Source organism: Neodiprion pinetum, chromosome 3 (assembly GCF_021155775.2).
Source record: "Neodiprion pinetum isolate iyNeoPine1 chromosome 3, iyNeoPine1.2, whole genome shotgun sequence".
NCBI classification, from domain to species: domain Eukaryota; kingdom Metazoa; phylum Arthropoda; class Insecta; order Hymenoptera; family Diprionidae; genus Neodiprion; species Neodiprion pinetum.
Genome location: NC_060234.1, coordinates 5,160,138 through 5,182,582, shown reverse-complemented (window position 1 = coordinate 5,182,582; position 22,445 = coordinate 5,160,138). Strand labels below are relative to the sequence as shown.

Sequence of the window (22,445 nt, the reverse complement as noted above, 5' to 3'; positions counted from 1 at the left end):
ATATCAAGTAACGACTGAATTGTGAATACATCAAAGTTTGATTGTTCAATGTCTCTGCTTTCCGCGGATAGGAAAAATATACTTCTGATCGTGTATTCTTAAACGATATTAAAAAAAAAAAAAGCTCGATATTTCTACCTTAAAAATTTTCCCCACGTATCAACATCTAAATCTGCGAATCGAGGCGGGTTATCTTTCGCTATTTCTCGAATATGTAGAAAACCTGGGACGATATTTTAGCAGACACGTCGAGGCTTCGAGATCGGTGAGACTCGGCCATAACTTCAATCTCGGAACCTGGGATGAAATCGCTTTATGGCCTGTCCCGACTTTTCCCCCGCGAGTGACTGTCTGCAAGCTCTTTCTCCCCCCTTTCCTCTCTCTCTCTCTCTCTCTCTCTCTATCTCTCTTTCTTCGTCACATACACCTCCGGTATTTTAGTGCCATGGAGTGTCAGGATTACCAACGACGATACAACGAATCGAGGTCGGCAACGATACTTGTCGTATAACGACGACGACCTTCGTCGACGACCTTTTATCCCGGCTCTGCGCCAGGATCAAAGAATTCCACTCATTTTTATCGCGGTTTATTTTTCCCACCGACTTCGCTACGAAAATCGTTTCCCGATCTTCCAGAACAGCGGACTTGAACTTTTTTCGATGAAAAATCCAACAAACCATAACGGATTTTAACGCCCCTAGGTTGATTTTATTTTCCCCTCGTTAGCGGGACGCACTTGAGTCTTTTATCGTTTCGCAATGACGAGACTTGAATCTTGAGCTTTGGTAGAGAAAAGTATACTCAAACCTAACGGCGAACTTTTTGCGAGAGAGAAAAAAAAAAAAAAAAGAAGCGGCGAAGCGAACGCGCGCGTGAATCAAATCTTCCGCGTTATTCACTTCGCGATTTATTGTCTGGTACTCCCTGATATCGAATCGCTATTTCATCATTTTTTATTCATCCTCTTGCTCTTCTTTTTCGTACTTATAAAAACAGCCATTACTTGACAGGTAAATCCAACGATTCTTCCTCGCAGTTCTCGCTGCGCAATTCGATTTTTCAACGACCAACGACTTTGATCAAAATTTTTCTTAAGTTTAACAGATGTGAAAAAACCGAACCGAATTGACTTTTTAAAAATATCATACGTTCATCTCGAGCGTATAAAAATTCCTGGAATCAATGACAAAAATTTATTCAACCTTAAACTGCTGGATTAATTGGAATTATTGTAGTATGAAAAATTAACGAGATAGTTGAGGTTTGAATTTTTTTTTTTTTTTTTCACCCGACGAATACAAAAATATCACCAGCCGCCGCAAGACTATAAAAAAAGAGACTGGAAAAAAATATCGTTACAATACCGCTCTCGTATTGTGTTCCCTGGTGAGTTTCCACCTGTTCTTTTTTCTTCCGTTTTACATTTTTCTTTTTTTTTTGTATCCTCCGTCCAGAGTGCCGGGAAAATCGAAGATCGTCGGAACTGGAATCGCGCAGGGATTGTACTAGGAGAAAATAAGGCAAGAGTAAGAGGATGGCGATGAAGAAGTGAAAGTAGGAAAGGGGGAAAATTAGGCCCGTTGGAAGATAGCAAATTTTTCCTTTTTTCAATCCTTTTGTTTTTTTTTTTTCTTCTTATTTCTGTTCAACCTTTCTCTCTCTCTCTCTCTCTCTCTCTCTCGCACACTTTTCTTTCGGGAATATCACTTGACCCCAAGGGATTCTCCGTTCCCGTTATATGTCTACCCACCTTGTAGCACGCTGTCTCCTGAAGGAGAAGCAACTGATTGCGAAATACGTTGGGGACAAGAAGCGCGAGGGGATGTTTCGGGCACGCGAAAATTTGCAAGGATGTACGTTATTTTATGCGGGTCAATTTAACTTCTGACGATGAAAATTGTGAGATTCTGAAATGAATTTTTCGACTTCGAATCCTTTTTTCATTTTTTTTTTTTTTAATTTTTTTTCGGACGAAACTGATATTTTGAAAATTAACTGAAAATTAACAAAAAAAAAAAAAAAAGTAGTGATCCTGAAAACTGTCAAATATGTGCATAATTCAGTGTTGAAAGATTCGTATAGACGAAAATTTAGGCAAACTCATAAATTACGAAGTTTTGACTAGAGTCCAAAATAGAAAGTTCAGACATTTTAAAACTGAATTAGTCGCAAGTTCTTATTTCGACAGTACCGAAAAATCTTGAACTCATTGCGAATTCGGTAAATCATCAACTAGGAAATTGACAAATTTGATCAAGTGTGAAATTGCAATGAAATTACAAACTGCTAATTGTCGCCGTAGTGGAATGGCAAAATTGGAATCCGCATTAAATTTCAGAGTTCGATAATCTTATATTCGCATACATACAACATTATTCAATGAAAACGTTGAATTTCAACAAAATTGAAACGTACAGGATTAGAAAATTTTGAAAACTGAAAAATGGCGACATTGCTAAAATTGTCAAATCGATGAAATATTTTCAGCAAATAGAAATCAAAATTTCTGCGAAATCATTTTGAAATTTGTATTCCAACTCATTTTACTTTTCACCACCTTTGGTGATATAAGAAAGGTGTTGGTTTCGATAGAAAATCCTCCTTACTACTTTTAGTAAATATACGATAACGTTTTTCCCAGATTATGTATTTATTTTTCAACTTATATTTAGAGTTTAAAAATTTTTTGTTTCGTAGAAATTTATTTCTCAAATTTTTCTTCCAAAACATGTTCATTTGACTACCAAGTTCCATCAGCTGCAGATTTTTCACTCGACCGTTTTCGAGATCCACGCGTAAGTTTGTCGGACAGACCGACGGACTCTTCGATTTTCATGACGATGAAAATGATCGTTGAAAACACCGTTTTCCCGATCTGTTTTCGTTCGCTTTGGTCCTTCAGCACCGTTTTGACCTTCTGAAAAATCGTGTGCCAAGATCTGAATTCCGATCGACGATACGTAGATGAGATTTTCAACATAGATCAAGCCGTATTCGGCATCGATAAAAAATAATCTGATGAGAAAAGTAATCAGGGGGTTGTTTCGTAACAACGGTGTCATAATAAACGCGATATATCGTATCGCGGAGGTTGGTGTAATGATAATTATAACACACTCGGTCGATATCTATTATAGAGTTTCGGTGTGCTTGCGCTGATTAGAGAGTCGAGTAACTGAAAATTGTTGAACTGTGATAAACGCCTCTCATGCTTGAATATTATCGCACAATATAACCGTAGATTATGTGTATACAAGTATATAAATACGACGTCATATCTGAAATTTTGCACATCACGGGTTTACTGGCAAACATGCGAAAACTGATATGGAAAATCATTAACCACGGATTGCGTAATCGTATTATTTGTGATTCCCGATGGAGTGTAAAAGTGTGCGGATTCACCAATATTACATCCTTTGATTCTATCCGCGTTTCCCGGTTCGCCTCTTTTACAAGTGATACTCGACAAATTGCGCGTCGTAAAAAATTCCAGGCTTACCGGATATCCCGACGATTCGTTTAACATGCCGAAGGCGTGCGGAGCTTTCAAACTTGGCTCTTGATTAAACCCCCTCCCGCCACCTCATTTTCAACTTCGACGACAAATATCACAGTTATATATTACACGTATAAGATGTAATACTCAATCCTGTAGAACGAAGAAGAAATCTTTTTTTGTATTTTTTTTTTTAATTTATCCTCGTATACAACCCACGTTGTAAATTCTTGCGGTATAATTACACGAGCTTTACATCACATCTAATTTCATTTCGGAATCTTGTTTCTCTTTGTTAAATATATACGTACTTGCGTTTCTAAGAAACGTCAAAGAAACTGGGAAGATTATGAGAACACCACAAAATCGCCCGCATAAACGAATCATTTCGAATTTCATTTCGCGGAGAGTGGAAGAAAAGAAAAAAGAAAAAAAAAAAGAAAAAAAAACGAAATAAACTTGAAAAATCGCCGTTTTAACTCTATCGTTTTCTTTATATATTGTATTTCCTTTCGGCGAATTTCAGGGAGAGCGGAAAATCCTTCCGAACCGGAATCGAGTTCTCTCTACTTTTGATCCCTCTGAAAAGCTTCGGCCGCAAAGGGTCTCCAGGGGATTCGAAACGGCTCTGCAACGGTCCGCGTCAAAACCCAAAGACAGTTTGCATGTTGAATATATACAGTACACGCAGGCTATTACATGTACAATAATAGATGTTTGTGTTATATATCGGCTGCAGACTCAGATTTGAACAGTAAAATACATCGAACCTTTGCCCACCGCTAAAGCAATCAGCTAATTACTCTTTCCACCCGCCTATCATCCCTAGGGAAAATTCTACGCGGTGCATAAGGTAGATATTATAGGGTCGTAAATTCATCAAGTTAATTGGAAAAAAATCAAACATGTTTTTTTCATAAGATTATACGTAGGTACCTGTGTTATTGATTCGTTCAATTTTCCGATATCGTCGTTGTTTGAAAATGAATCGTCAATGTTTACTCCGAATCTCGAAATGATTAGAGGAGAAAATGGTTTTCATCTTTGACTCGCTTCAAGTTTTAACAAGTGAGGAAAATTATTGCGAGCTTGAAAGGAAAAATAACTGGACAGCTGGTTTGATGCGGTGTTTTAATTTCTTGTACAAACGAAAACCCTGAGAATCGCTGATGCGTTATAAATTTGTCCGATATTTTTGAAAATCGGGTTTAATCTGACGGAAAAAAAAATCTTCGATTCGAGAATAATCATCTCTGTGAAAATTGACTGACATTAATAACCCGTGTAAAAGTAAGCCGTAGAAAAATAACACGTGACAAAAATAACCGACTACAAAAAAATATCACAAAACATTCAATCAATCTCAATCAAATTTTGAATGTCATATTTTTGTCACGGGCCATTTTGTATATGTGAGTGTGTTATTTTTGCCTTGAGCAATTATTATTTAAGTTAAAACTTGTCTTGGAATATTTTTGCTCACCGTATTTTTGTCTTGGGTCGTTCTTGCCTCGAGTTATTTTTTTCTTGAGTTATTTTATTCTTGGATTATTTTTATCGTAGTTTATTTGTGTTCGGGTTATTTTTGTGTGCGTTAATTTTGTCTTGGGCTATTTTTCTTCGAATTATGTTTGCCCTGGAATATTTTTACTTAGCTTATTTTTGGCTTGGGTTATTTATTTTTTTATTTATTTATTTATTTTTATTTTTTTCGTCTCGGGTGAATTTTGTCCTGGGTTATTTCATTTTCGGATTATTTTTGTTCGGGTTACTCTTGCGTTGGATTATTTTTCTCTGGGTTTATTTTTGTCCGGGTTATTATTTTTGGGTCCCTTGGTCCCGTCATCGTGGAAATCGATTCGCAAACAGTGACCTGCATAAGGCGGACCAGGGTTTCGGAGCATATTAATTGGGTGAAGTCAAAGGCGTGACGCGGGACCCTTTGTCTTTCGGGAAGAGACAGAGAGACATATCGTCGGGGGGTAAATCCATTCGAATCATCCGAGGCAATGGTGCGCACCGTCGGAACCACCGTCTCTCCCCTCGCCTCCTTCGAGACTTCCTCACTTGTGAGACTCGGCTAGCAATAGCTGCCTGTCATTAGTTGCTAATTACTCTCGGAACGTGGTTCCCGTTCTCCCCGTATATTTCGCCCATTCGGCTTTCACCTGCGATCCGCTTTGTTTCCCACGCTTTGCCGGCGGATCGAAGGGATCCAGAACTGAGTTTAAATTTATTTTTCAACCTGTTGTTCTAACCTGTCCCTTCGGAATGATAGAACAACATCAAAAAAAAAAAAAAACTGTTCGAATTTGGAATATTTTGGAAATTGTAGCAACAATTTGGACCAAATTTTTATAGCGAACTATTATTCAACACTTCGCGACGATATTTCAGTTATATTTTGTAACCACACTGACAGTTTTGGTCACTGAATGGTGCGAGTTTAATGTTTGTAACGCAGATCGTCAGTTTTTTTTGTTTTTTTTTTTTTTTGTCTGAAAAACGATTTTGTTTCATTATGTGAGACATGTTTTTTTTTTTTTTGGAACAATTTTGTTGACGAGTTTGATGGGTGGATGGCCAAGAGGTAGAATTTTTAAACAATAAAATGTTGAAAATATCGAAAAATCTATTTTGGCATGGAATTTTAGAACTTGAAAAGTCAAAATATACAGAGAACTGAAATTAATCAACGGTATAGGAAAAAAAAAACAGAATCTTCGAAACTCTCGATTATATATCTTGACTTACAATATGTTTTGACTTTTCTATATTCTAAATTTTCGCGTATTAAAATTCTACCAATTAGATTCTAGCATGTTCGAAAGTTCTAAATTGTGACCTTTCAAATTCTAATCACACCCTTTAATTCATATTTATCTTATTTTGCAAGCGTTTCCAATTCTATTCTTCGTATAAAAATTGGCGCGAAACTTTTGAGACCTTCATTATATATCCGTTTAAAAAATAGCAACAGTTCTCGTTGATCAGCGTTATAATAAAAATGAAAGACTGACACGACTGGATACCAATTATTCCCCTCCTCTTTTCGACATTCGACACGAATCGTCGTAGTCTGATGTTCACCGAGGGGGTGAAAACTGAACTTTTTATCCTCCCCTCGTCGCCTTGAAGCTAAGGATGCGGTGTTCGGTATGGGCGGATATTTCTCGCCCGACAAAAGCGATGAGAACTGAAATTGGATGAGCTTCTTCTTCTTCTTCATCGTCACGAGCTTCAACCCCGACGAAACGTCGCAATTTTTGATCAACGGACAAGGAGTAGAAAATAAAACGAAACAAGATACGGGGAAGAAAATAAAAACGGAAGATCGAGGATTAGAAGCGTCCAAAGAGGCGACAAAATATGAAGTCCTAAAATAAACGCGACAGACGAAAAAGCGGAGCTTTTTTACATCTGACATTGACCGTTGATTTGTTGCCACATGTTCCAAGCGATGAAAATTCTATCCTACTCGATACTCGCATTGTGTTATTCGCATCGACGAATATCGGCGGAAAACTTTCTCGTTCGTTTCGAAGTCTGCGAATAAAAATTCAATAAAAATTAATATTAAATCGTGATAAGGATGAATTATTGACGAGGTGATTCAGATAGTAGTTTTGAAAAAAAAAGAGAGGAAATTTAAAACGACAGTCAGAAAAGGAGGGAAAATTTGTTATTTCTGGCAGGCCTTTTTACACTCGCGATGATAAATTTAACGGTCACTAAGTTTTGCGAACGCGTGCTGTAAAAGCTGTTTATTCACCTCCCGTGCTTCAGGCAGCTCGAATCGATTTCCGCTTTGGTCGCGTAAGAGGCTCTCATTCAATGTATCGGAGATGATAACGCCGAGATGAAACAATGCAGCGGAAATCGTGAACAAAGAGATGAAAAATCGGAAGGAGATCGGCGAGCTTGGCCGTAAAACGACGTCGTCCTAGCGTTTATATGGAACGGGGATAAATCATTCGGGGCAGATCAACTGTGTACCTTGTGTTATTGGTCGTAAAAAATTTTAAGCACACCGTTAAAATGCTTTAGAGGCTTAAGCCGCGCGTTGAGCCTGTGGATTAAGTCGCGGATGGCTGATCACACAGCGATGAACAAAGCTTCTCCGTGTTTTCTCTCATGCACTTGTGTCCTCGACTCTGTTTTATGACATAATATCAGATAGGCTTGTGCGCTGGCTGGTCAAGCCACGGATCAATTTTTTCCATACAACCAAACTCGTGTATGAATTCGATCTGAAAGGCTGAAAATCTAATTTTTCAGGGTGGTTCTTTATTCCACCAGTGCAACGAGTCAAAGTTCTAATAACATGGTTAATCAAATTGGTGAGTTTAAGATCAACGGTTTTTTTTTTTTTTTTTTTTATTTTTACTATCGATTGTGAGGCATGTTTATCGTCTTTAACTGATTTTTACGTTACTAATTAATGTGTGATACGATGATCATCTTGAAGACAAAAGGCGAGAAATAATATACCAAAATTACAAACAGGTCAGAGGTCAGATGTTGATTGTTGATGTTCTGAAAATTCAAAATATCTTTAGACTTGTGAAAAATATAGTAAATTCGTTTTGTTTTTTTTTTTTTTTTTTTTTTTCATTCGATGGTGAATTATTTTTAGCAGAAGATTATTTATCACTAATTTACAGAAACGGTTTTTTTACTTTCTGATTTTTCAGTCAAAATCAATATTCAGTGCAATATTCTAAAATTGAATAACTTTAATATACTTATCAATACCATCGTGATAAGAAAAAGAAGCGTGTTGATAGAATTATATAAAATAATCTTTTGAACAACATGAGTCATCGAAGAGTGAAATCGAACGAATATGCCAGATTTTTTGTAATTTTGAAAGTATTTGAAACAGAACGTTCAAAGCTGAGCTCTTGTTTAAAGTATAAGTATTCATTTTTATTTCAAACTTCTTAGCTTACGAAAATACGACTTCAATGAATGGTCAAAGTGCGACTAGCTTAAAATAAAATGAAGGCAAAAAGATTGATTTCTGACTAACCGACCTCTCAAATCTCGTAAGTCTAAAAATAAATTCGAAATTCAGAGCAGTTTGAATTGTCGAAAGTTTCGTTTTAACACCTGACGCGAATTTTTATTCAACTTTATTCGAAACGATAAAAAAATATTTTAGATTCTTCATAAATGTTCACCATTGAAATGGTAATCTTACGGAAGTAACGTGTCAAACAGAAAAGGTAACGGAACAATATTTCAAAACGCAATGTCGGCTAGCATATTTGAAGGCAAAAATAGTTACTTAACACCGTTATCGGAAATGAAAGCAACGAAGCTCATCGAGCCTCCAGATTACGTATCTCTACTGCACTCGAGGATCGCTATCTAATCAGGAGGTTTTTCGATAGAGTTAGAATAAACAACGGAAGATTTTTTTTATACCCAGTAAAATAAAGAGCAAGAGAAAAATACTGTAAGGCCAAGTTTTAATTGCTCTATCGGGTGTGTTTTTACTCTTCCAATAATTTTTAATTCCGGTTACCGCTCGGTTCTTAACTATTTTCATTTTTTACCACAGTCGAAAAATATAGTTCTGGGTACAAAGTGAGAATTATTGTGTGTTTCGTAATTCCAGCAATATTCAAACAGTTTTTTTTTAACGATACCTGTTTTACTGATTTCTTCTAGTTACTGTTACAAATGAAATTTTTTCTCAGTATACGGTTTTATATTATAAAATTACCACTTTATGGTTTATTTTTTCACAAAAAAAAAAAAAAAATCGCCTCGATACTTGGATGTGTGTATAACGTTTCCCTCTCCTTTTTTCAATTGCAGTCGCATCGCCGCCGGACCGAAGAGTCACTAAAGACGATATCGGGCTGGCAGAGGCTTCCTCCTCGATTTCCGCAACATCCTCAACTTATGCCGCAGCCTCTTCTCACGCCAAATTCACAAGCAGAATATCCACCGACCTCGCAAACGTTGGTCCAGCTTTACGCACGGCTGCCGGCGGCTCTTCCTCATCTTCAACCAGCCTCCACTCTCCCAGCCAGAACGGTGAGCGAATCAGTAAGTCGTTTTTTTTTTTCTCTTTTCCTGGCAGCGTTCTTAAAAGGATCTTTGAAGTCTACAGTTCGGTGAAAAAAAGCTTCTAGGTAGAGAAATTGAAAATTTAGTGAGGTTTGAATTCGGTAACTGAATTGAATTCTGATTCATTTAATCAAGAAATTATGAAAAAAAAAGCACTTCTAATCCATTATTTTTTGTTCAAAATAATTCGCCGAATGATAGTCCAAGAAACGTTTCGAAATCGTAAAGCATCTTTTCTTATTCAATGTCACATTTGTTGTGAATAGCTCGTTTATTTGATTTAATAATCCCCCTCAAATCCTCAGTTCATTACGTACCTACAAATTGTATTCGTTTCATGCGATTCGTTCTTCCGGTCCAATTGAAGAGTCAAATATAAATTCAATTTCACGAGATTCGTGGATAAATTCATTTACAAACAAACTGAGCTTTACGATTCACTGGAATTGAATACATGCTACAGTTATTTTCCTTTAGTAAAAAAATACAGGATAACATTACTTAAACTATTTTACGTTTTTCCGGGGCTCATTTTTCAAATTCAAAATATCAAATGTTGACGAATAGCATAAGCTTTTGAAGTGCAAGAATCAATGCAACAATCAGTCGATGGAATCAAGATTTGTATGAAAGTTCGTTGTGCAAAAATAAAACTGGCAAAAACTGTCATTGTTTAGGTATATTAGTGATTTTTGGAGAATGAACCTGATTACCCCTGAGATGAATAAAAAAACACAAAATCTGCAAGCATCTCAAATAGCATGATAAATTAAGCTCACGGATTTTCGAAAATCCACGTTAAAAGCCCCTTCAAATTAAAATGGAATGAGCGGAATCGGGTGTCGGGTGGAAGAATTCTCTGCATGCATGTGTGTGTGTGTGTGTGTGTAACCCTGGGGTGAAACGGGAATAAGAAAGATGGAGCAACTTGCGCGCTTAATGGTAGCAAAGACAATAGTAGGTACAAACTGGAGGAGTAAACGTGAAACAATAGAGGCGTAAGCTGTAAGTCAAGAAGGAAAATTTGACCCCGGCATTGGCGTACATACAACACTTATATATATATATATATATATATATATATGTATGTATATATGTATATACATAGGCGTAAAATATGGGGCATTCCACATCAAATTTGCAACCCATGTTCCTCACCCACTTAGATTTTGATAATCTTTTGGTATGATATCGCAACCGATCCGAAAGGGTCTCGGAATTTTCTTCAGATTTTTTTACCCACCAATGGAATTTAAAAAAGAAAAATGATAAAGCTTATCTGATAACGCCATTTTTAAAAATCTGCAAAAATTCACACTGATTCTATGATTTGAAATATGATGTTTAAACATGATGCGATGATGGGATCTCTATATTTACGACTTTATTCGCAAGTTTTTAAGTTTTTTTAACTTCTGAATTGGAGTTTTTTTTTATTTATTTATTTATTTTTTTTCTATTCTTCGATCGAAATAGATCACAGAAGCATGAAAATAATGTGATTCTGCGATCTATTTGAATCAGGGGACAGAGAGAGAGAGAGAAAAAAAAATTTGCTTTTTCGACATGAAAAAACTAAAAAACTAGTGAAAAATTTAATAAATATTGACATTCAATTATCGTGTTATGCTTAAAAATCATATTTTTAATCATGAAATCAGTGTGGATTTTTTCAGATTTCTAAAAATTGTGTTTTCGGAATTGGATTTTAATTTTTATTTTTTCTTTTAAATTTCATGGATGGCTAAAAAAATTTGTTGACCCATTTGAGTAGATTTCAACATCCTACTGAAAACTTGTCAAAATCGAAGGGGGTGAGGTACATGGATTGGAAATTTGACGTGGAATGCCCCATATACGTACATATGCAGTTGTGTATGTGGATGTGAAGGGATGCCGTCTTCCATTGTTGGTGGAAAGTTTACCCCCGCGGCCCGTTATCCTCCAGACGACTAATAATGTGTGCTTTTTGTTTAACTACTTTCTCACTTGCGAATGTAGAATGAGAAAATAGTGCACTGCCAAGTATACTGGGGAAAAAAAGTCTGAGTAAAAACTTGCCGAACGTTAATCTATAACGTCGTTAATCTTCGGTCTATAACTTATAACTCACATTTTACCGCCAGTCACCAGGCTGGGGCACTTGCTTTGTTCTTCTCCGATTTTTTTTTTTGTTTTTGTTTTTTTCATAGTCATTTTCCTTCATTAACTCCTCCTTTTCAATGTCAGTGCTGACGATTTCGTCTCACTTCGAGTATTAAAGTTATTATTGTATTGACAGAATGGAAAATATGATTTTTCTGAAATTTTTAAAATATGCTCGAACTTTGAATCAAATTTAAAATCTTGTTTGAACACTATCATTTGTCCTTCTCGAGTTACAGTTCGCCAAAAATTTCAGAAGTGACGAAAAAAAAAAAAAAAAAAAAATTTCGGATACTCTACTTCGGAAATAGAATGTGACAGATGATTGAAACGGATTTCGTAATGTAACTGAAATTTGAAGCTGCATTTTCATTTTTACCTAAAAGCTCTATAAATTTCTGTTTTTGAGTTACCGCAGTGAGTCCGAAACCATGAAAATCGCAATAATCATCTTTGCGTTTTTTTTTTTTTTTTTTCAACTGGTTATAACTCGAAAACAAGATTTTCGAGAGAGCTTGAATGAAACTCAAAGTGGAGGTTGAACTTTCATTTGAATTTATTTCAAACTTATAAAACTGTTATGGCTCGAGTAATATGCCATTAAAAAACATGAGAATCACAAAAACAAGTTTGACTGAGCCGTCTGTGGCAAACTTTAAGTCGAAAACGAAAACGTGTTAGATACTTGAAACGAAGCTTTTATTGAAGTTCAAACGAGCTTTTCTTTCCAACTTTTTGATAAAAAAAATCATCATCGCTAACTAAAATATGTACCATTCATGGGTTGATGAGAGTAAACTCCGTTTTTTGCGTTTCCGAATAACATAAAATTGTTATTATATTAATATACTGTATCACGAATACAATCATTACCTCTATCGAATAGCTTGATACGGATAAAACGTGGAGACAAAACCAGAAATGGAAGTGCGATGGGATCACGTGGCATAAATGGATTGTCACACAATCCTCAAAATTGCGTTTCGTCGTCTCCTTGCTTCAGGGTGTATCTTCCACTTTATCCACTTCGTCTTATACTCGCATTTTTGTTGTACATCTCAACGAAAGAACAAGCCCGAGTTCAGCGATATAACGAACGAGAATTGCGTATACAATGCAATATTTATGTACGACTGTGTCATTTCTTTTTCCACTATTTTAGGTACATAACATCTACGTATGTACACCCATACAACATCAGTGCATAAGTACATAAGAGAGAAAGAAAGAAATTTCACCTGAATTTATCCGATCTTCTTTCCCCGCACTGCGGTTATTACATTCGTTACCTTTTTTTTCGCTAAACCTCGTTGCAATGCTATTTCTGTTGATGGAATCTGAGCCGGCGGTCGCAATTTTTGCCATTCTTGCGAGAAATTCCTATTTCACGATAAAGACAAAGTTTTATCGGGTTATAAAAATATCTGGAATGAAAAATAATCTTGTTTATACAACAAACGCCGACAATTACGATACGCAAAATATGTGAACGGGATGCGAGGTATCGGCTCGTTTGCAAACTTGTTCCACATTTTTTTTCAAACGTTGAAAACCGCGTTTGAAAACTCATCGGATCTCGACAAACGCGAAATTTGAATTTGATCGAAAAATAGATGAACAAACAACATGGTCGTTAGATTTGATAACCGAATAAACAACATTCTTTCATCGTATTTCACTTCGTTGTTGTCTGTAAAATCGTCAGCACACGCAATTGCAAGTATTCCTGCAATTAGACTGGTTTCGAGATCGCTGACCATGATATCACGCCTTAATAACAGATTCCTACTACCGACACTTACCGACATATCACCCGAGACTCAAACCCTTTTTCACCATTGATCTTGCCGACCTGTTTCGAAGTGTCGGTAATACGAATCTCTATCGAAAACTCTCTTTGTATACCTACTCTCCATCCTTTTTAGCCATTTCTCGCAAGTTTTTCGCCCTTTTCAAACCCCCGAATACCCGGTTTCAGATCAAGGTGCGTTGACCATAGTCCGCCGTAGTTCGGGAAAGGGAAAAACGTCGCGAGGCGGAAGTGGCGGAAACTCAGAGACGGGATCATTATCGGGGGTTCCCGAACCCGGAGGCAGAGAAAACCTCCGTTTCATCGATCTCGAATTAACAGCGGACTCTCTTCCTGCCGTTGATACGCCGGATGCGTGTGACAAAGCGGCTCTAAGGTCGGTTCGAAAAGTATATCAAACCAAAAATAAAACGGAATCCGAAAAACAAAAACTTGTAGGTATAATCCGAGAGATTGAGGAAACCCATTTTCATTCTCAATTTGCAGATTACGATGTCTTCTGAAGCAGCTTCAACACGGCGAAATATCGGCCGAACTTTTGCAACAAAATCTCAATTATGCAGCCAGAGTTCTTGAGGCAGTTTTCATCGATGAGACAAGGTACGTTTTGACAAATTTTTTCTTGCCGTTTCCTCTTTTCCTCTGATTCTTAATATTATTATTATTATTATTATCGTATATCGATTCGTCGCGAAATTTATCCTATCCGTATTAGGTGTCGTTTTTTCACCCTCCCCCTCGATAAATCATCCGAAAGACGTGCAGACTGATCTTCCAGATATTATGATTCCCTTATACATATATGTCGTTTACTACATAATATTGGTATATTACTACATCTTTAGGTATTTATGTAACCTTATACCGCAGATATTAATAACAAGATATTTATCCACTTTGCCAAAATTTTCGGAATCCATATCCGTTTCCGGTCATTTATATATCATTGCGACAGTGGTAGAAACATAAACGCCGAAGAAGAAATATGCGCATACAATATACACTTTTTTTTTTTTACAACGTGAAGTATTTTTTTACTTAGATGACAGATCGTCTACAAGAAGAGTAATAAATATGCCCTGCATTTACTAACGATCTCTTGATGAGAAAATAAATCGTTCATCGTTATTCTTTATTCTTACCACATAATTATGGGTCACGATAATCACGAATAATAAATTGAAAAAAAATTGTATAAATTAACGAAGGAATATAAAGTGCCAAAATTTACCGGCAACTTGTTACATCTGTATAATTCATCATTGTGGTTCAAGTATCGGTGCTTTGTTGTTTTTTATCCTCTCATCTTTCCGAATTGCTTTTATCAGTTCTCCTCATCTCTGGTAAACTTATAAAAAATAAATATGAATAAGCTCGAGGAATTGAGCTAAGGTAAAATAATAATAATAATAACAACAATAATAATAATAAATAAATAACGACAAATTTCAATGAACACGAGGGAAGTCTAAAGTATTGTAAGGTTCAATAAACCGACAAGGGAAGAAGAAGAAGAAAACTTTGATAATTACCGTAAGCGAGTGAAGAAGAAACATTTATACATGTATACATTCAAATTGGAAAAAGAAGATAAGAAAAAGAGGAGGAAAATACTGGCTGGTTGGATCTAATAAACGGCGGTCATAGAAAGCTTGCTTGTTATGTCTCGTACGAGAGAAGTGTATAAAAAAAGATAAATGAGAACGAAAGATTCATTTCACTTTTTATCCATTAAATTTTCAAATTGTTTTTGCGTACAAATGTACATCGTTTTTTGTTCCTGCCTCTTAACTGTAACGTCAAACGCAAAGGTCAAAGTTGAACGAATCGCTCTCGTTCTCTTGCTACTCGTAACAAGCATTCACTTTTTTGTTTCACTTCTTTGTATATATACATATATATATATATATATATATATACATATTTCTATGTTTCTAAGCATCTGTGTATACTATACATGTATATAACATGTCAAATTCACGGCCTTTGTGACTCAGTGTAGAACTCAAAGCTCATAGAAAGAGAGTTTTGAGCTTTCTCGACGTTACTCTAAAAAATATATCCACTTGCAAAGTTCATCCTATTATATCCTCGGATTAAATTAACCATAAATTATTATCGTAGGTAAGTTAAGCACGCGTGCGTATTATTATGCAGTTTTTTGGAAAATTGCCTCTTGCATACTCATCTCAATAATATTGTCGCAAAACGATTATTTGATCAAAAATTTTTTTATACAGAATATCGGAATCTGATCTGAAAAAGGACCATTTTTTTTCAAATCTGTTGGGGGTTTTTAACAAAACTTGAAATTCAAATCAAGAGTTTAGCTGAATATGCAAAATTCGACACTCCAACAAAAAAAAGAAAAAAAAAAATATTCTCGATCACTTGACTCTGAATTCGCGTTCCAGAAGAGCTTCGAGTTGTGTCGTGAAGAATTATCATCGTTATAATAGCATCAATATAATTGACCGGGATAAACCGCGAGTTGAAATAATCGGAAAGAAATCAACGACCGCGATTAAACACAATTTTCGCACTATGATCGAGACGTAATCGTGAAAGCCATTCGGCACGATACATCGCGTGGGTATTAAAATATTTGAAATTCAGACGGTTGTCGAGGGTTCGTGAAAGTGGCAAAAGATGAACGGTATAGCTTGACACTTGTACGCTTTCCAGAGAAGGAGTTGTTCTGCTCCACTGCCACGTCGTATTTCTTCATCTTCCTCAGCTTTCATAGGGTTATGATGTATGGGGTAGCAGGCCTCTTTAGCTCAGTGGTAGAGCACTGGTCTCGTAAACCAGGGGTCGTGAGTTCAATCCTCACAGGAGGCAAGGAGGCGTGTATTTTTTGTGTACCGTGCAATTATCATCCTTAATTCATTTCCGCCTTGATTATAATATGCGGCCCCACCCCCACCCACCACTCCTCCCACCAATTTATGATCAACAAATTGTTCGACAGGTTTTAGAACGGTGATGGAAAATGAAGAAACGAACAATACTTGGCGAGAAATTTACCACAGGAAAGCAACGTCAATTTTAACCCTTCGCCAATCATCGTAACCCGCTTTTTCCATTTTATAATTACTATTATTATTATTGTTATTATTATCATCATTAGAGCTTCGTTAAATTTGTTTTTTTCTTTAATTCGTTCTCACCAAACAGTATTTTTATTTTTTTTTTTTTTTACTTTACTTCTATACGATGATATTCGCACAAGACTCGACACACAATCTGCGATCATTTTTCACGATTAGTCCTATTAAAACATCGTTCAGTTGGCTCATTTGTTACGTGTTAATTATTATTATCATACATGTACAAAATTGATGTTGTAACGTGTTACGCTAATTGCGAATTCTATCTAATTACTTTTTTCTACTGCCTTTTCATCGATCGTTCTACTTTTTTTTGGATCATTATATTTACTTTTTGTTTCTTTCTCCTGTACTCATTGTACTTTGCCACAATTTATCACTCTCATCATACACCCGTTTTATATTTTTCTACATTAAATGTATATATACATTCTTATACATCGAACCGTCCACTACTATATCCCCCCCCCCCCCCCCCCCCACAGATTATTACGTGATGTACTCATATTATACTTATGGAATATAAGCCCTTGGTGACCACGAACAAATTATAGCACTGGATTGATTCCCCATTGCGTGGCTTTTGCGGAATTACTACAGAGGATGGATGAAAAAAAATACCGTGCAAATATCTGTCCGCAGTTTCCTGTTACACAATAACGTATACACCACATGATCCCAGAGCCATCGCAGCATCGATGGGATATTTGTTTTTTTAATTTTCTTTTTCTCTCGGTTGTTTATTTTATATTAACCCCTTTTTTTTCAAATCTCTTTCAATTTGAAAGAAATTTACATCTAATCTGGAGAATGAGAGACAACGAGTACTGAATTTTTATGAAGAATTTGTCACACTTTTCAGTAATCTGACGGAAATAATCATTGGATGGAAATTAGAAAGGAAAGAAAGAAAAAAAAAAAAAAAAATTAAGAAAGAAAGACAGTCGATAAATGGTAGGAAATATTTACTAACGAGTTGAATATCTGTGCTTCTCTATTCTATGACTAACAACTGCACTACGACAGGGCGGCGACCGAGTCCTCCAGGTCACCGCGTAGGGAGGGCCAAACATCAAATCCTGGTGGAACGGATGCGGAGGGACCGGGTGGTCACGTGGTCACGCAGAAACGGAAGCTTCGCACCCCCATTTGGGCAAGGTTGCGAAACATTAACATTTGAACAAAAAACGGCATATATATTACACACACACACACACACACACATACGCATATATAAAACACGTGACATACCAATGCACAATGCATTCGGTATTATACATACATCACCCCATTGTTTCATAGCACAGGTTGTTGTATTATTGTTATATTTAGTACGTGCCATGTTCACCCCTTTTATCCTGAAAATTGATAGAAAAAAAATCAAATATGTGACACTCTGTGACAAGCTCGTATCACATACGTGAGTAGATAGATAATGAAACGCGTGTAAAATATTCTCGTCAGTTTATAGGCGTGTGAAAATTATAAATGATGATTGAACGAATTTCTAACGACTGCATGATCCGTCGTCTGCTAAAATGTAATGCGCACGCGCTACAATCCGAGAACGGCTGTTTACCAGGATGACCAACTCTCTCTAACCTCAAAAATTTTAACGGTCGTCGGTTTCGGTTGTTCTCAATACGTAACCGTCAAGTTTTTTTTCAGGTTGTTAGAGCCGGTTGGATAACATGGGAAAAAGCCGTTTCCGGACTGCAGAACATGCCCAATAAATTTTAGCGGAAGACTGATCATACGGTCGTTAAGAATTCACTACGGCTAGAGACGAACGGTAGCGATGGTAGAATGAAAATAGAGTTTGATAACTTAGATTAGAGTCTTGCAATATTTTTGAATTCTCACGTATCGATGATTATAATAGAATGTTGTGTTTTATACGTATTGTAATAACCAACATAGTCGCAGAGACTCGTGACCCGGTACGCCAATCGATATTCACATGAAACATCGGTCGGGTATTTATCTTTTATAAATATCGGTGAAAAAAGTGGCTACTAATAAGACGTGAAAAAAAAAAATGTAACCGGTGAGCCTGCAAGAATGCAACCTGATTCTCACCTGTATTCTTTAGGAACTACGAAATCACGGTTGCATACTTGCAGGCTGAACGAGTGCAGTGTTGCGTGTAATTAGGCGGTAAATAAGTAGTAACAGACTTTTTTGCTGACATAGCGATCGAAGGAAAAGGAAAAACTATAAAAGAATGTTTCGCAGTAAATTTGACGAGCCTAACGACCGTTGTTCGAAAATGATAATGACTATATGAATCTGTTCAGCGTTTGAAAACTGACAAAACTCAAAATCTCAATTTCGATCTCTGTAACTCTGCTTTCAATCGCCTTCATAACACTATCGAAGTCGCTCTAAGTAAAATTATAGCGTATCTGAATATCGTGTGTACACCCGTTAGAGAACCCAAATCAATATTCGTAATTTATAGAGGTTAAAAGTAGAATTAAAAAAAAAAACTGACAGCATAAAAAAAAAAAAAATGCAACAATAGATTAGCCGCCTCCTAAGTATACTTATATATAAATAATAATTGATTTTACGTAGCTGTCACTCCTGAACTTTCAGTATTGTTATTATCATTATTATTATTATTATTATACACATGTATATGTCTACCGTCCATTTAATTGGTTTCATCATATCATATCGTTTTCGGTTTTTCTTTCATCCAGCATCTATTTCTATTGATGTTACTATCATTATTATTGTTATTGTTATTATACATACATACATTTATAGTCTGTATAATTACTCACGTATCGCCCGTCTCTCCGCTCCTCCCCATGTGCAATTTCATCATCGCCTGTGTTACCTATATAAATGAACCTACTTTTCACGTTATTGTGCAATGACAACTGATTTCTTAAATATCGTTTCTCGTTTCCTCTATAGCCGAATCTTTTCTTTTAATTTCCTTCTATACCTGAATCTTGTTGCATAAATATTAGAATTTTATCTGTGTCGTATTATTTATGTCTTGTGTAGGTAATTATCATACATATATATATGTAATTGTTCCCTTGTGTACAGCCTGTTCTTGGATTTCCTTGGATATGTCTGCCTTGTCGATCGTTGTGCCGAACGTTGTTCTGCGTATTTATACCTATCTTACACTTATACTATACCATATATATACTATATAATGCAAATGTTTCATCCACACGAATTTCTCAGCTAGAACGCATGGAGAACATCTTGTGCAAATTATTGATCGTCTCGCCCACGAATCCTGATTTCGATATTGGTTTAAAAAAAAAAAAAAAAAACAAACACACACACGGTGTACAAAAAATACTGATACTCGGATTGACGATGTTAAAAAATTCTCTTTCATCTTTTTCTATTCTAATACATGCGACACTTATAACCATATTGACAAGGATTCGAAGGTGACGCGTGAGGGAGAAATTTTTTGGCCATATATATTGCACTTCATATTCGTGCGTAATATATGTGTTCGATTTGCCTCTACCTGCGTCGGATGTGGTAAAGTGTTTCTATTATTATTGTTATTTTTTTTTTTTATTATCTTCATTATTTTCTCTCCTCGATACAAAAGTGTGCTTTTATTATACCCATATATTATTCGTTGGATGTTTAACGGTTTGGTGTTTTCCAATTGAAGGGATCAGGCGGAGCCGCGCCAGGAGAAGACAGCGTCGCGACGCCAACCTGGCGCGCCTTATTGTAGGTTTGTTCCCATTTTCCAGTTTCTCCAATTACCAAGAAAGCCAAAGCCAAAGCCAAGGCCAAAGCCAAAGTCAGAGCTTGCTCGCTGTTGAATTGTTTCCCCGTAATTCGACACTCTAAACACAATATAATGTCATATTAGTTTGCGATGCCGACGCTCCTCTTATCTGCACGAAACCCCTTTGGAAACCCTTTTTTGTACCATGTAATCGTTTAAATGGCGTACACCCTAATTTTTAATGCTGATTGCGCAAGTGTGTTTTATAATTATGTATTTTTGATGGGTTTTCTATTTCTTAGTTTGATATAACTGTGCACATTTTTTGACAGATTTTCGTGTGTGAAAGAATTTCGCAAGAAATATTTGAATGGAATGTGAATGTCAAGTTTAAATATTGAGAAACCTTTTCTTTTATTTTCCAGAAAGATCACTGCTTTTAATCGTAGCGCTATCGATGAATATTCAACAATGTATTTTTCTTTTCTTTTTTTTTTTTTTTTTTTTTATCATTAAACATAATCTGAGCATTCTTTTTTTTTTTCGTTTGCATTTCTGTCAAGCTTTGAAATTATAATTAAGTAAGTCGAACGGTAGTTTAAGAAAATAACGAAAGTAGGATTATAATAACGTCAATAATTAAGCTCGTGTAATTAATTTGCACAAGCATGTTTAAACTCTGGTGAAAATTAATGGTTATTATGGAGAAAAAATTTTTTCGATACTAATCTGCTAATCAATTAAGCAATGTCAATCACGTGCGCCAGCCGGATTAAATCCACAGTGATTTTGACAACTCGTATTCGATGATGGATATTATCATAATTAAACTATTTGTGATATTGATTATTGTGATAAATTTTGTCGTAATTAACGTGAGAATTTCAAACACGCTATTTTGTTAATCAACCGGGATAATTAATGGAGAAGCATATCGTTTCCTACCGCAAATTTAACCTCTTAGTAAACAATACTGCTTTTGTTCGTGTAATTGTACACTGGTATAACGCATGCGATTATGCGAATTATTGCCAACTGTGCAGATTCGCGCGATATTACAGTGAAATCCTTGTATGGACACAACGAGCTATATATACACGGAGCGAAATTATAATTTCATTACTCGTTGAATATGAAAAAAGCTCCAGGTGTAATATTATACGAAGTGAGCGTACAGAGTTTTAACTATACGAGTCGAAACTAATTTCGCGCAAATTGTACATTCATGAAAGTTTCGTATTCCATTCGCTAGTTGATTTCACGGACCAACTTTGCCCATTTTATATTCTTTTTAATTGTTTTTTTTTTTTTCTTCATCATCAAACTTTTTTTCATTGCTCGATCTCTTTTATCATTATTGGCATTGTTAGGTTTTAATTCGTTTTTACTTACCCTGTTTCTCTCCCTCTTTTATAGTTCAGTAAATGCCTGTACATATATTTAGCGCGTTTCGTTTTATACTCTCGTTCAGATGACGTTGAGCTTTATTGTTCGACGAATTTATCAGTCCCAACCACGTGCTCATTCAAATATATGTATATACGATGAATACAATACAGATCGTCGCCTCTTTACGTCAGTTATTATCGGTTGTGATTTACTTTTTGCCGTATAGAAACGCGTTTAGTATTGAATAACGCCGTATTGTCAGAATAATATAACAATGCATGTTATGTACGAAAATGATTCGAAATCACTTATCCCCTCCCCCCCCCCCCCCCCCCCCGCCCCTTTGATTCGTTAGTAATAAAAAAATTTTCCTCTGAGAAATCCCCGCGGTGAGTTTTTCCTGGAATTTGATAAAGAATCTCAGATTAACAAATTCTCTTATATTTCTGTCCGCTCTTTTCGCAAATACTTGTCTCTCTCACTAAGTTTAATCCGTTTCCATTGTAACGCGAGAGTGAATAAAATATCCACTCCAATACGAGCATTCATTCCCATTTCCTCTTCTTCGTTTTATTAGACTGAAGTATTCTTCCATATTTTTATAATTTTTTTTTTTTTCTTCTTATCCCATTTAATTCTCATTTACCCGCATTCCGCATGCGTACCGCGTTTTATAAACTCGTTGGA

General features: G+C 35.9%; 1 protein-coding gene and 1 non-coding gene across 10 annotated transcripts in view; both read left to right on the top strand.

The window, feature by feature from the left end:
• Nucleotides 1-22,445, top strand: part of LOC124213757 (dual specificity calcium/calmodulin-dependent 3',5'-cyclic nucleotide phosphodiesterase 1-like) — a 172,064-nt gene that overhangs the window by 138,374 nt on the left and 11,245 nt on the right. For all 9 annotated transcript variants that reach the window (XM_046615359.2, XM_069134058.1, XM_046615355.2 and 6 more), the window contains 5 exons: nt 9,329-9,562; nt 13,707-13,914; nt 14,025-14,138; nt 17,675-17,806; nt 20,307-20,372. In XM_046615359.2, coding sequence (XP_046471315.1) covers nt 9,329-9,562; nt 13,707-13,914; nt 14,025-14,138; nt 17,675-17,806; nt 20,307-20,372 — 754 coding nt within the window. The remainder of the gene's footprint in view (nt 1-9,328; nt 9,563-13,706; nt 13,915-14,024; nt 14,139-17,674; nt 17,807-20,306; nt 20,373-22,445) is intronic.
• TRNAT-CGU (transfer RNA threonine (anticodon CGU)) lies at nt 16,308-16,379 on the top strand. Its single transcript has one exon. It is a non-coding gene; the product is annotated as a tRNA-Thr (tRNA).